The 15,063-nt window shown below is 38.0% G+C and overlaps 1 protein-coding gene across 1 annotated transcript; it reads left to right on the forward strand.

The window, feature by feature from the left end:
- Nucleotides 1-10,655: 10,655 nt before the first annotated feature.
- Nucleotides 10,656-14,107, forward strand: LOC139726660 (uncharacterized). Its single transcript, XM_071637647.1, has 4 exons — nucleotides 10,656-11,446; nucleotides 12,214-12,416; nucleotides 13,385-13,655; nucleotides 14,041-14,107. Exons 1-4 carry the CDS (start codon nucleotides 10,794-10,796, stop codon nucleotides 14,105-14,107), a joined length of 1,194 nt encoding a protein of 397 aa, XP_071493748.1. The 5' UTR covers nucleotides 10,656-10,793.
- Nucleotides 14,108-15,063: the final 956 nt, after the last annotated feature.

A 15,063-nucleotide genomic window follows, 5' to 3' on the forward strand; every position in this document is an offset into this window, starting at 1 on the left:
GACAGAAAAAAAAAGTTGCCTCCATAAAATGTTCGAGGGGCAAGCGCACCATATCTGCCCCACCCCACATAATCATAATTCCAGTGTGGAAAAGATTTTCTTGCTTTTTTTTTGTTAGAAATCGCCCAAAGTGTGCATCAGATAGCAGGTTGCTGAATTTCAATTCTAAAAAAGCAAAGTCTCTCTCGTGTGGGAGGGGGATACCTCTTCCCACACCTTCCCCCTTTCGGTCTATTTTCCATGACTTAATACACCTATAGATTGACAGATTTACAAATGTTTCATCGAAAGTGCACCAAATCTTTCACTTTACTTAATAAAAAAAATGGAAAAGTTCCGTCGTTGGGGAAGGGGATATTATCTCCTTTCAATTAACAATTAATCCTTTTCCAATGGCGTAGCCAGGGGGGGGGGGGGGGGGGGAGCGCCTTCGTGTGCATGCTTTTTTTTCTGTTTGATCGATTAACAGACAGCGTTCATAATATTCAGTGTAAGAATTAATACGAGAATTTTATTTAAATTACACCATTTTATACGGCAAATCGTTTAATAACGATTTACATCAAAATGAACTGCTACCTTAGTGGGACTGTTTCAAGTCGATAAAAGACGCAAAAACCTGCATCAAATTGCACCATTTACAACATCAAAATGCCAAAAGTTCTAACCGTGGGAGGGGGACAGCCCCTCCCACACCCTAAACCCTCGCTCGCTCCGCTTGCTCGGGCTCGGTCGCGTTCATGACATCGGTGTAAGAATTAGTACAAGAAGTCTATCTAAATGATACCATTCTATAGGCAAATTGTTCATTAACAATTTTCATCAAAATGTACTGCTATACCTTAAACAAGTGGGACTGTCTCAAGTCGATAAAACACGCAAAAACCTGCATCAAATTGAACCATTTACAATATCAAAATGCAAAAAGTTCTCACAGTGGGAGGGGGCACCCTCTTCCTCACCCTCCCCAACCTCTCCTCGCACACTCCGCTCGCTCTTGTTTCGTCGCGTTCATGATTATTCAGTGTAAATATAGGTTTTCCCGGCCAATTTAGCACTTTTGTCAGTCTATTTGATAAAAGGTTCATTCAATTTAGCGAAAATCCTCGTCACTGCACATTCTGTCATTCAAAATTTCAACTTGTTAATTCAATTTTGCATTTCGATCAATGAAATTCGCACATGTGCCTTTCGAATTCCTCAAACGGGCATTCAAATTGGCACGTGCTCTTCAGTCATTCAAATTCGGCAGCACTGGCGGAAAATGGTATTTCAGTTATTCAATTTCGCGTATGGGCAGTCAAATTCCAAACATGTTCATTCAAATTGGCGTAATTTTATTTCTATTTTGAAAAGGTGAGAACCGTGTTTTATACGTATTTAAAGGTGAATTTTCGTTTCATCCACACACTGTTAAGTATATAGCAAAGGTATATTTGACCCTAAATAATTCAAGTTTGTTGTTCTGTAACGCCCCTCTTCTTTCATACATGTTATCAGAACAATACATGCACCAGTACCATAGATTCACTTCACTTTCTTCTGTCCAGTCATGGTAGTATGAGTTAGATACAGGCGTATCTCTCAAGACGACAGGGAAAGAATCATAGAAGAATTTGAGGGTAATAACCTTGACAAATTGATGGCTAGAGCTGATCCAAGAACTTTATTCTTAATGATGATTAACGCAATATAGCACCCACCAAATGAAAATAATGTAACATGCAGATGAAAGAAATAATTACGATGTACACTAAAACCTCCTTCTCCCAATTAATGTCAAAACAAAACAAGATTTATGTATCTGTGAATGAAATAATGCTGTAAAAAACATTTTAAACACATACACATATTTTGAAAGTACTGTTGCAAAGGTGATATCAGAATAAATACGAAAATATGAAATGTTAAGATGCTTGCTAACACTACCTATGATGAATGAAAATAGAAAAAAAAAAGAATAAATGCATTAACGTGTCTGCTAAATTGACTGCAGTAAATGCGAAATTGGATGCCCAAGAATGAATTCGAATGAAAGAGCGCAGCGTATACGTGATCACGTGACTATATCATGCTAAATTGAATGATCGATTTGCGAAATGGTGCTTGTCTTACGAATTTGAACTGAAAAAGTACTGATTCGAAATGATGTTAAATGTAATTTGAATGCTCCAAAATGAATTGGAATGAAAAGATTATAAAATTGAAATACCGAACATGCCATCTAGGCTAAATTCTACTAAATTGAATGCACAAAATAATTAGGAATTGAACTGAAAAAAGTGCGAAATTGGCCGGGAAACATATTGATGATACTTTTTCATAGGCATTATTGTTCAACAATAATCTACATCAAAATATACTGTTACCTTAAACAAGTGGGACTGTCTCAAGTCGATAAAACACGCAAAAACCTGCATCAAATTGAACCATTTACAATATCAAAATGCAAAAAGTTCTCACCGTGGGAGGGGGCACCCTCTTCCACACCCTCCCCAACCTCTCCACATCAGATGTCCCTCCTTTGCAATTAAAGATGAATAGGTACATTACCATTGACACAGTATATAACTTTACTCTGTTTTTTGTTTTTGTTGTTGCAATACTGAGTAATTCTTCATGCGAAGTGCCCACTTTATTATGATTTCTCATGCAATGCAATCTGATCTTCATCATTTCCAGTCACTGTTATTACATGTATATTAGTTTATTGTGCTGTATGATTAATTGAGTTTATATCATTATTTGCTTCAATTTATATTTTCGTAATCAATATGTCTCATTAACAGTGGGTGTAGACATTCGTATATAGTCTCATCATCATTGCAAGTCGATAAAACAAGCAAAAACATGTATCAAATTGCACCATTTACAAAATCAAAACGAGAAAAAGTTCTCACCGTGGGAGCCCCTAGCTCCACACCCTCACCCCTCGCTCCCTCCGCTCACTCTTACTTGGTCGCGTTCATGATATTCAGTGTAAATATTAAAACAGGAAGTTTATTTGGATGATACTATTTTATAGGCAAATTGTAAGATAATAATCGACATCAAAATATACTGCTACCTTAAACAAGTGGGACTGTTTCAAGTTGATAAAACAAGCAGAACATGCATCAAATTGCACCATTTACAACATCAATATGCAAAAACTTCTCACCACGGTTGTTGACACCCCCTCCCACACCCGTTCCCCATGCTCATTCTGCTCGCTCTTGCTTGGTCGCGTTCATGATATTCAGTGTAAATATTTAAAACAGGACGTTTATATTGATGACACTATTCTATAGGCAAATTGTTCAATAATAATCGACATCAAAATATACTGCTACCGTAAACAAGTGGGACTGTTTCAAGTCGATAAGACAAGCAAAAGCATGCATCAAATTGCACCATTTACATTTTCATCGTGGGAGGGGGACAACCCCTCCCACACCCTACCCCTTGCTCGCTCTGTTCGCTCGGGCTTTTTCACTTCGCTCCCTCGCATACTAACAGCCCCCCCCCCCCCCCCCCAAAAAAAAAAGGAAAAAGAAAGAAAGAAAGAAAAAAGAAGATTAAATCCTAGCTTCGCCGGTGCCCTTTTCCCCGCTTGGTTTCCCTAAAAAAAACCTATACAAGTCTGGGGATTGAGAGCTACTTGAATTCCAAATGTCTGTCCAAAAAATCTCGTTACATTTAGTGTCAAAACGCACTCCCCTTGAAAAAAAAAATGGTGACGCCCCTGTATTCCCGAAACGAATTGTATCTTAGTAATTGTTTGCTCATTTTCACGTGTTAAATTGCGTCATATTCTTTTGGTCTCTTAGGCTAAGGAAGAGGTACACTCCTTAAAAATAAATGAATAATTTCTCTGTAAAACTGTTCTGAGAGATTGAATTTATATAGCGGCTCATGGTCTGGGACGCGAGGGGGGGGGGGGGAAGGGTACAGCATTTTACAAACCGTACTAACTGCGAGTTATAGATCTGTAATGTGTGGATCTATAGTACCAAAAAACGGGGTGAAATTAGTTTTGTTCTTGCAATGGGAGACTTCATTTGAAAATAATAAAAACGACTGATGGAACTTGCCTGCTGTGATAAAGGTTCCCCGCCAGCAGGGAATAGTCAGTTAGACTGGACTTTGTACCAAAAAGCAAAGGGCAAAGTCTAAGATGCTAAAATAAATCTGGAACAACGGCATATAGCCTGGCAAAAGAAAAACCTATTAGCTGTTGTTGATGAAAAGTAGCGGAGACAAGGTCTAGTTGTTACGAGGGTAAAATTGTTCTATGATCAGTTTCTCAAAATCTAAACAAGCATGACAAGAGACGGCAATACAAGCTATATCACATCGGAACATATTATACATGTGTCCAGTGATCTCCGTGTGCGAAATCTGATCATGCTTGAACGTGGTATGAAGAAGTTAGGCCTCAAAAACACCTTTTCGCCTCTCTGAGTAAAAAACAAAACAAAACAAAACAAAAAACCAAAGAAACGAACAAAAAGAGCCCCTTTTAGATATTAGATATTGTTTTATTCACCAAAGGCCTGGCCATTCATCTCCCATTAATGATGTGGGTGAAAGAAGTGCATGTGATGTGAGTGTCGTTTTGCGGGAGTAGCACCGTCGATGTTTGAGTGTTTAATGAGCACACGTTTTTGAAGTTAAAGAATATGTTTATGTACGGGTTCATGTTGGTACATTGTAACAACTTGTCCCATCTGTTGAATATCATTGAGGTGTAACAACTCCCCCCTTTATATTCAATTTATTTAGGCTTTGTTACCTACAAGAATTGATTTTTATAATGTCACGTGGTTTTTCCTATCATAAGCTTATGTGCGGACATAAGCATATTCAGATATTAAAAGCTATACATACACGCTCCAATCACTGAAATCAAGGACTCGCCTGTGAGCCTTTAACTATGTGAAAAAAAGAACTGTTATGTAGCATAATTTACAGTAGTATCGCTTTTCATTGATTAATTTCATTTACTTTAAAGATAAGTAAGCTTCCACTGTAGTGAACCGTAAAGACGATTATCCTGTTTATGTACAAATAATGTTAATGCGAATCTCATTTTTCATTTCATTTATTTTCACTTAATAAAACATGCATACATAAAAATATGATAATAGTATGACAGGTATAACATGAAAAAGTGACAAAACAAACAAACAAGCAAACAAACTACAACCAAAGTTATCAAGTGAAGGGGTTAATGAGAAGGCGCTTGGCTTTATCTAAAACTAACCCCGGGAAAGTAAATACAGTGTATTTCTTCTTTCTACAAACTATAACCAGTACAAACTGACAAAAAAAGTCGGCACACGCGCGCACATTCGCATACATACACACATACACAAACAAAACATACACAAGCACACTAACAATACACAAGATGCCGTTTGCACAAACACACCCCTGTTTTGCTACTCTACTATGGTTTGAGAATGATATTGGGTAATTCCAAAATACTTTTCAAGTAAAATACGCTTGAAAGCTTTCTTAAAACTTTTTACTGTCTTCTTACATTTCACATCAGAGTGTATAGAATTCCAGATTTGCGGGCCTTGAAAAATACTGACTTTTTGTAAGAGGATGTACGAATCAGAGGCAAGTAAAAATTTTTACAATTTTTTGTGTCATAATTATGATTATCTTTGTTTAATTCAAAATACCCCAGTCGTGATACAGGTAGAATATCATTGTAACATGAGAACATGTTTATTGCACTCTGTAATAAATACATATCATACACAGTTAAAATAGACAAAGAAGAAAATATTGGCAAAGAATTAGACGCCCTATACGGTGAATGCGAGACTATTCTAATAGCTCGCTTTTGTAATTTAAACAGTCTCTGCATATCATTCTCACTAGATTTCTCCCACGCTAAAATACAATGATTCAAATGTCGTAAAATAAGGGTGTTATACAAAAATAGTAACAAAGATCTGGAGTAGGACCGTAGTCGGTTTAAGATCCCGATACTTTGTGATATTTTGTTACAAATGACACCAGTGTGTTCCTTCCATGACAGGCAGTCATCAATTTCAACCCCAAGAAATTTTACACGAGAGGCACGTAATATTCTATTTTCATTAATATGAATCACAATATCATCTTTATTTATAAGCTTATTTGAATACACATTATAATTAGTTTTATCTATATTCACTGCCTACTTATTTACTTGCAACCATTCTATAAGTTTACTTATCTCATAATTAAATGTATATTGTAAAACATCAGAATTACAGTTGGACAGGAATACACTTGTGTCATCAGCAAACTGAATAAATTCAAGCTTGTCTGAAACATTGCACATATAATCATCTACATATAACATGAATAATAATGGCCCAAGGATAGAACCCTGGGGTACTCCACACATTACGGTTTTCTGCTGAGATTGTGTATCATTTAATTGAACATATTGCTTTCTGTTACTTAGATAACTTGCAAACTATTGTAATAAAACACCACGAATTCCATAATTAGATAATTTTTGTATCAGTATGGTAAGGTCCATTGTGTCAAAGGCCATACTTAAATCAATAAATAGGCCAACCATTATTTCTTTCCTATCAAAAACATCAACAACCTTATGTATAAATTCCAATAAAGCATGGGGCGTGGAATGCCCACTTCTGAAACCATATTGATGTGGTGATATTATACTGCATTCATTTAAAAAAAATTATACAATCTGTTGTACACACATTAATTTTCTCTAAAACCTTGGAGAAAACAGGCAATATTGAAATGGGTCGATAATTAGAAACATCATCTTTGTTCCCTTTTTTATAAACAGGCACTAACCTATAGCAACTTTTAATTTGTCTGGAACAACACCAGTAGATATAGACAAGTTGAATATTTCACTCAGTGGATAACAAATTACATGTATTACTCTTTTAATCATATCAGCTTGTATCTCATCAAATCCAGAACTCTTACCATTTTTCAAACATGTTACGATCTCAATGAATTCTTTTGGAGCAATGGGTGGAAAGATCATTCAGTAACAGATTTGTTTTTAAATCATTCGATTGCTCAAACTGTGATGAAAGAGTAAAACCGATATCAGTGAAATAATCGTTGACAACATTGCAAATATTATCAGTTGATTGCACTGGATGATCATTCTACATTATCTTGGTAGGATGGGTACAATGACAATCCTTTTTGTGTAATAATTCGTTTATAGCTTACCATGTTTTTTTCATATTTCCATCTGCGCCTCATCCACCAATGTTTTAATGTGTAGTATCCCATCCGAAAAAAATACACCATGGCCAGAATTCATGAAGGTGGTACAAAATGACACCATGGTTTAAACCATGGACAAAAACCATGGAGCGCCAAGTGTCGCACGGAATATTTCGTTACGAAATCAGTCATTTCGTCGATGAAATGATTATTTTGTAACGAAATGACATTTTGTAACTAAATGAACATTTCGTCCACGAAATTATAATTTCGTTAACGAAACGGTCATTTTGTCGACGAAATAGCCAATTTCGTAACGAAATATTCCGTGCGAATATAAAATATAAAATTTTAATTTCGCGAGTGTAGTCTGCGCAGCAAGCTCCATTGTAAATTTCAGGACCTGAATAAAACGGTACACACACACACACACACACACACATATATATATATATATAGACATTGTATCTTTTGCGTATTTTTTGTTAATTTTCTATTATATATTTTTTTCAGGTTTTTCATACTTTCAATTAGTCTTGTCGCTGCTTTACACAACGACATCATACAGATGTCCTATCTGCCTATGGCTATACATAATAATGTACGGAGACACTGAATATCTCGAGCAAACATGGCTGTGCACTGTCTTGCCTGCTCTCAGGGAATTACCATCAGGAATGGCAAATATAAGCACTTGCATCACTGAAAGACTATGATAATGGTTGGAAAGCGCATATCATAAGAGGCCTGAGACACATTCATGTCACTATGTACGCATTTCACCTGTCTTATGACGGAAAGGCGCGCAGAATAAAGATATGAAAGAGTGAATAAATGGGCATGCTTTTTCCGACAGCAAGCCAAGGAAAGCGCCAGTGGCTCCTGGGAAGAAAACAGTGTGGCAGCATTTAAAACTGACTCTGAACTTCGATGCAATTCTCTTCTCATGACAGCAGTTTGCTTCTTATCATTGCTATTCGAAAGACACACAAATCGCACTGCACAGTAATAAAAATGAAGGAAGTTTACGTACGTTTTAAAATATCCAGCATCGATCCCGAAGAAGAAGACACACTCAAAATCACAGGTGAGATTTCCTGATAGTAATCGCCATGTTGTATTTTTGCGAGGTACAAAGACGAAACAGCAATTTTAAATTCTTATTTCCGTGAACCTAAATAATAAGGTGCATGTGTTCAACCGACCCACCTTGTGGAAATGCTAATCCGACATCCCGAAACGAGGAGCGGTGCAGGGCCAACGCGGGTAAAATTGTGTACGGGAACGCCGTAGCAGTTCGCACACACTGCCGAGACTGAGTGAAAACGAACTTCCTGTGCATTGCTCTAAAATTACCTTGCTTCGATGTCAGTCCGTTGAGCTGCAGGCAACCTCTTGCGCGAGAATATGCATGTCGGTATGCATGTCCCCCGCAAGAACAGTCGGGAAGATGTGCGCGCTGACTCACATTGATGCAAGGTCTATAGACCGATTCAATTTCGATGACCTATTCACCTACCGCCGCTAGCGGCGCTATAACGGTCGCCATAACTGGGGGCCAACGGGGGCTTCCGCGAGCTAGCTACCCAGCGAGTTGCACTTGCAGCTAGCAGCCTAGCGTACCCATCGCGCATAGTTAGCCGGGCCTGGCCGCTGCGCCGCGGCCGGCGACCGCTGGCGCCGCGCTAATATTGTGATTGTTTACTCACTGTGTAAAAGTCATTCAGCGGCTTTTAATGACCTTCTTTTGGACAAATTGAGTGATTCAGACATATTGATCTACTTTGAAAGCTTCAAAGGAAGGATCAGGAAAACACATCGTGCAGTTGTTGGGTACACAAATAACAGAAAAATGGAAATGGAAACTGCACGGCAGTGTGTGAAATTCAGACATCACTGACGCATGATAAATTAAGGCAAAATTAAAGACAATTAAGTGAAATACAACGGTATAAAAATGCACAGATTTCGAAACAAACGATGTCTACTAGATTCTCTATTTAATTAGGTTATCACTGCATATTCGTAAAATATGTTGTTCATCTTAGAAGACAAGTTTAGATCAAAGATCAAAGAATTTGATATTCACTGATTTTTTTTTTAATTTTTTTTTTAACAAATCCTTGGTGTCCTACTTGCCAAAGTTAGAATACACTTCCTGGCTAGACTTTATTATTATGACAAACATTTTACAGCCTACACTACAGCTAAATAAATGTTTCAAGATGCGTTAAATTCTTATATTGTTTGCACTTCTTCAATGTTCAGCACTGAATTAACCATAGGCCTATTCAATTTTGGCCTGGAACTCTGAATTTGACTTTTGATAAAGTGATACTTATAAATATTAAACCATGGATGGTGGCAAACATCCGTTTCATAATCATACTAAGAAAGTATGATTTAAAAATCACTTTTGTAGATTATATTAGGCGTTAGCGTGATGTTATGCAAGGTTACTTAGACTTAAAACAGTAGAAGTTTTGGTTGTAGACATCAGGCGACGTAGTCGTTTCGTAAGTTTAGGCATATACGGCCTATCAGAAACGCCTAGATTTATATTCCGTTTGGTTTGCTCAGTTAGGCTTGCCTGAAGTTATCGACAACCGTCGTGTAGGGTTCTAGAAGTCAATAGGTCTAGATCTAGTCTGGACTCTTGCCTAGATTTCTAGACAAGATCTAACGTTAGACAGATTGTACCCTGCTGGCCCGACACTCCCGAGTAAAGCCTAGCCTGCCCTAAAATTAGGTTAAGTTAACTGATAGCTTGCAATTTATTGCGCCATATCTAGCTCAAGATTCTTATTCATTATTTGTATTTAATTATATCAGTTAATTTGTCAACAGCCTAGGCTTATTAGCAAGACGTCTTCCTGCGCCTAGCAATAATTCTCCCCAGCGGTTTTTATTCTCTTCCACAAATGTGAATCTACGGGGCTTACACGCGAGTACCCAAGTCATCGCCAAAGAAATAGTCTACAAACATTCACGGATCGTGCCGATATTTACCTTGAAATTCAAGTTTTGGCTACAGCCGTATGTCATCTACCCATTCGCTCATAGTCGGTATAAGTTGTTTAATTAATTTATTTTTTTTAATTAGCTAGCGAAAAAAAAAAGTAGACTCTTGTTGTCACAAAGCCAGATGCGTCGATCGCTGCCAGCGCCAGAGATAGCTAGCTGGCCGGCTGGCGCCGGGTGGTAAAAGCACTGGCTGCCGCTGGCACCCTTGCTACGCACGCAGGGCGCTTGCCGACCCAGCCTGTTTGGCCCCCAGTTATGGCGTCGCCTTAAGAGGGCGCACTTCCATGAACAGTCGCTTGAATCGGTCTATACGAAGAAGGGCAGACGTGGCTTTTTGGAGGTCGATTCGCGCTCATAACTATGACACGGTAATTTCCCACCGAGAAATAGATTGGCTTTGATGAATAAGCCGATTCGCAATCTCGGCGCGCATTGCATTGTGGGTTTATGTCAAAGGTCATTGGAGATAAACAAACTTATAATAATCGTAGTCTGCACTTGAATCGTACGTGTGTACAGTGACGATTAGAATTCAGAAATGAATATTTAACTATTTATCGAAAATGGAGGCAAATGGGACGGAAAATGAACGTCAGCTAACCTTGGAAGAAATCAAATTTTGGAAAGTGGACGCTTTAAAGGATTTTCTTCGCATAAGAGGACTAAAAACGACGGGTTTGAAAGCGGAGCTGCAAGCGTTAGTCTACAGCGCAGTGCGATTTGGATACAGTGTGAAACCAAGCGAAGTTGAAGAAGAACGATCGCGGTCAAAACAGTATGCAGAATTGTTGTTCATAAACGGAAAACAAATTCCAGATCCGTTGGCGGACCTGAAAGATGACTGGTTGCCAGAAAAAGAAGGAGTGAAGTTTTGGCCACCCGTTAGTTATTTTGAAATAGCCGAGTGGTTGTTAAGCGAGGCGCCCTGCCCCAGTGAAGCAAGTAAGATGGAACGGAAATCGCGTGGTACTAGACCAAAAACGTTGCAAGAAAGATTACTCTCAGACTACAAAGAGGGAAAGGCCTTCTCTTACTTCAACAGCAAGTGGCTCCACGAAATATTCTACCACCCAATTTCAGCGGAAAGTGAAGTTTCTGTGTTGAAAGCACAATGTACTCCCTCATTGGCAGTAAAAAACATACCTCACAGCGTGTGGGTTGCCATTGACAAGTCCTCCGGAAAAATCTACAGTGCCTACTGTAGTTGCTTTGCTGGGTAAGAATCACACAAATTATGCAATGATGTTGTTGCCAGATAAACTTGCACTTAGACTCTAGTAAATTGCTGAATAATAGTTAATACGAAGGTAGACTATATTGTTTGGGACTAGGTGACATTAGGTCTAGATCTATGTGCCGTACAAATGGGCATCTAAATGAACCGTTTGATTTAAAAACCCAAAATACTTACCTTGTCTCTTCTTGCGTCCAGTTGTGGAAAATTTAGGTTTTGATGAGCGCACTGTATTTTTTTCTCCTATCCAATTGAATAAGCAACTTACACACACTCCTGCAAACACCATGTAACTCTATGGCCAACACAAATTTCAGCACTGCCCTCTATCTGACAGATTGATTTATTTAATTTGGGGGGGGGGGGGGGGTCCGCCAGTGCTAATCCCTCGAGTCGAGATCTAGTATATTTTAATAAAATATGAACAAGATCAGTGATCAGCATGATGTGAAGCACATCATCAAGATATAGAGTCTACATGTAACATGTATCCAATTGAAGGAGTGGGATGAAAAAAAGGATATTTTATCACTAGGGTGTACAGGACAATATTTTCCACAAGTTCGATAATGTTCATTTCTGTCTCCAACTATAGAAACTGCATGACACGTAAATTTGCACAGCTCATACCAATGGCTCCCCGACTGGGTAAGAGTAGGATGATACCTCCGTTTTGAAGTTTAAAACTATTATTATATTGTTGTCTATATATGTTAATTACATTATGATTTGTATTCTACTTTCTACAGTCTGGGATCTTCATGCAACCATGTTGCTGCACTGGTTTTCAAGTTGGATCATGCCTTCATGACTGGAGTGTCGCAAAATCGACATCTACCATGCACATCGAAAGTCTGCAGTTGGAATGTGTACAGTGGGGGTGCAGCTGCAGTTCTTCATGGCAAGCCAGTGTGTGAGATGCAGTGGGTGAAACCAAGCTATGGAAACAAAAGTAAGCATACTTTACTTCCTATTTTCAATACCCCCCCCCTTTTTTTTCTTTTTTTTTTAATCATTACATTAATTCATCCATGGATTATGAGTAATGGTTAGGAGGGATGGCATATTTCCCGATCAGAATCTTATTTCCCACCTAATTGTCCGGGAAATATAAATTTCTCCCATTGACTTTCTATTGTTTGGACAGGGTTCGGGAAATATGACCAAAAGTGGAAAATATGCCAGTGCCTGATGCCTGATGGTTAGCATGATCAAGAATTGATTTAGACCCCAAATTTATGATAAAGGAGAGGAGTAATAGAAGGTAACTTTTTTGTTTAGAATTGAATTATCTTTCTCCCTCGATAAATAGGCCAATATTTTGTTATTGTACATGTATATTAAAGGCATAGTTTAACAGTTTCTAGATTTAAAAAATCTGAGCTGCATGGTCCTACATGCTATCAGAGTATGTGATGGGGTGTAAAAATGCACCTGTGAAAAAATTAGGCTTCAATGTTATTATTTAGTGCTTCAAAAGAGTGAAAACCTAAAAGATCACCCCATAGACTACAGTACTGGAGTTATTATAGCTAGCGATAATAACTACAACTTTCATAGATATCTTGATAATGACTGGTTTTCTTTCATTATTTTTGCATTCTTGGCTGTTTTTTCATCCATCTGAACATGATTAGAGAGGTCAGGCTACACAGTTTTAGAATTTTTTAAATCGATCAGTTACGATGTTAAACAGTGGCTTTAAGCCGTGTGTTTTATCAAAAGAATTGGAAAACAAAAAACTACAATAAAGTATGAATCTAGGATGTAAATTTTTACTACTTGTTTAATAACTTCTGATATTTAATGAACTTTAAAAAAGTATATTTAGGTTGAAAGGCCTCTGAAGGAAATTATCAAAATTATTTATTATGTATTTTGGGGTTCAATGTTGATTCCATTTTTTTTTCTCTAATACAGGGAAACGCAAACAGCCAGTCAACACAGCAGTAAAGAGGCTATTCAACCCAATGGGAAGCAAGGCGATACCACCAGCAAGACAACTTGCGAATGCCATGTACCCAACTTGTGAGAGATCAACAGTATTTAAGTATTTACAGGATGAAGAAAGCCACAATGTGTCACCATCTGTGAACTACTCTCCTGAAGTAGACTTCAATCTGGGACAAGAGGTAGAAGTTGAAACAAAGAATTCAGTCGATCCCGACTGTCTGACAACTTTAGGTGGCAGGTATGAGACTGTAGAGTCGTTCCTGAATGGTTTGCCTACGTATACACAGGAGGAAGTTAATGTCGTGGAAGAACATACAAGAGGCCAAGCAGAAAATATACAGTGGGCAAAATTTCGTGCAGGAATGATAACAGCATCTAACTTGAAATCAGCCATTACAAGGCAAGCTACGCTCGATGATCCATGTTCTTCCAAAAGTCAGGACACAAAACCTATCATAGAAAGACTGATGGGTCGTTCTACTATTGATCGAAATTTACCGAATCTGAAGTATGGACGGATAATGGAGCCAATCGCAAGGAATGCATATGAAACAATCCAAAAAGAAAATGGCCACCAAAGTGTACAGGTAAAGGAGTGTGGTCTATTCGTCCATCCAATCAAGGTGTTTCTTGGAGCTTCACCTGATGGATTGGTTTCTTGTAAGTGCTGTGATGAGCCTGGAGTCCTAGAGATAAAGTGTCCTCGGACCATTGCCTTTGAGGAACCAACAGCTGAGAATCTCGACTATCTCACCATGGTAGATGGAGAAACAAAACTGAAAAACAATCACCAGTACTATTATCAAGTTCAGTGCCAAATGGGGATCACTGGACGCACGTGGTGTGACTTCTTTGTATACACCCAATCAGGATTCCATCTAGAGCGCATTTTTTTTAATAGAGAAATGTGGAACAAAGCGATGGATGTGGCCGAGAAATTCTTCTGCCAACACATTGCCCCTGAACTTGTCAGTAAAAGCCATGAACCGTAGCATAGTGTGTGCAGCAACTGTATTGAATATTGACAGTACTATGAATGGAATATAACTTAAAATATCTGGAAAATATTTATCATTCACACTACCTTTTACCCCTTAACTCTTTATGCGTTACTTTAAGATTACTTAAAGAGTGATATCCAAGAAAATGAACTTAAATACTTTTCTGAGCACATTAACCCTCTCAGTACCAGACCTTGCAAACTCCATTGACTTACTAGACATCTACATGCCTATGGTAATGAGAGGGTTAATAGTGCATTGAATTGGTCCCCCAACAGACCCAGCACCTTGGGAGAAAGGTATTGATTTTTTCGATTGTTCATTCCCAGAACAATGAGCAGTACTTCCTGCCTTTGAATTTCATGACAATTGTGCAAAATTGCGAACGTAACGCATAAAGGGTTAATGGCAGACAGAGACATTTGCAGCCTAAAATGTGAGATTTCTTCGGTTATTTATGTCTTTCACATAAAGCAGTACACCAATCTAGAACCTTGAATTAGTACTTTGTAATATTTTGTCTGAGCTAGTTCAAGGGGACATAACAAAGTCTCATCATTTTAAATTTTATCTGGTTAAAATGTATATTGCGATATCAGGCGACACTAGTTGATTAGTTTTCATACTTTACAAATATTGTATTAA

The sequence above is a fragment of the Diadema antillarum genome, unplaced genomic scaffold (genome assembly GCF_040938485.1).
Source record: "Diadema antillarum isolate AM-2024a unplaced genomic scaffold, OU_Dant_1.0 seq00000094_RagTag, whole genome shotgun sequence".
Lineage (NCBI taxonomy): Eukaryota > Metazoa > Echinodermata > Echinoidea > Diadematoida > Diadematidae > Diadema > Diadema antillarum.

Bases quoted from the DNA above. Each gene is read 5' to 3' on its own strand.
- LOC139726660 (XM_071637647.1), top strand. From the start codon at position 10,794: ATGGAGGCAAATGGGACGGAAAATGAACGTCAGCTAACCTTGGAAGAA. The intron at 11,447-12,213 runs GTAAGAATCACA...TACTTTCTACAG, and splicing joins TACTGTAGTTGCTTTGCTGG to TCTGGGATCTTCATGCAACC. The intron at 12,417-13,384 runs GTAAGCATACTT...TCTCTAATACAG, and splicing joins ACCAAGCTATGGAAACAAAA to GGAAACGCAAACAGCCAGTC.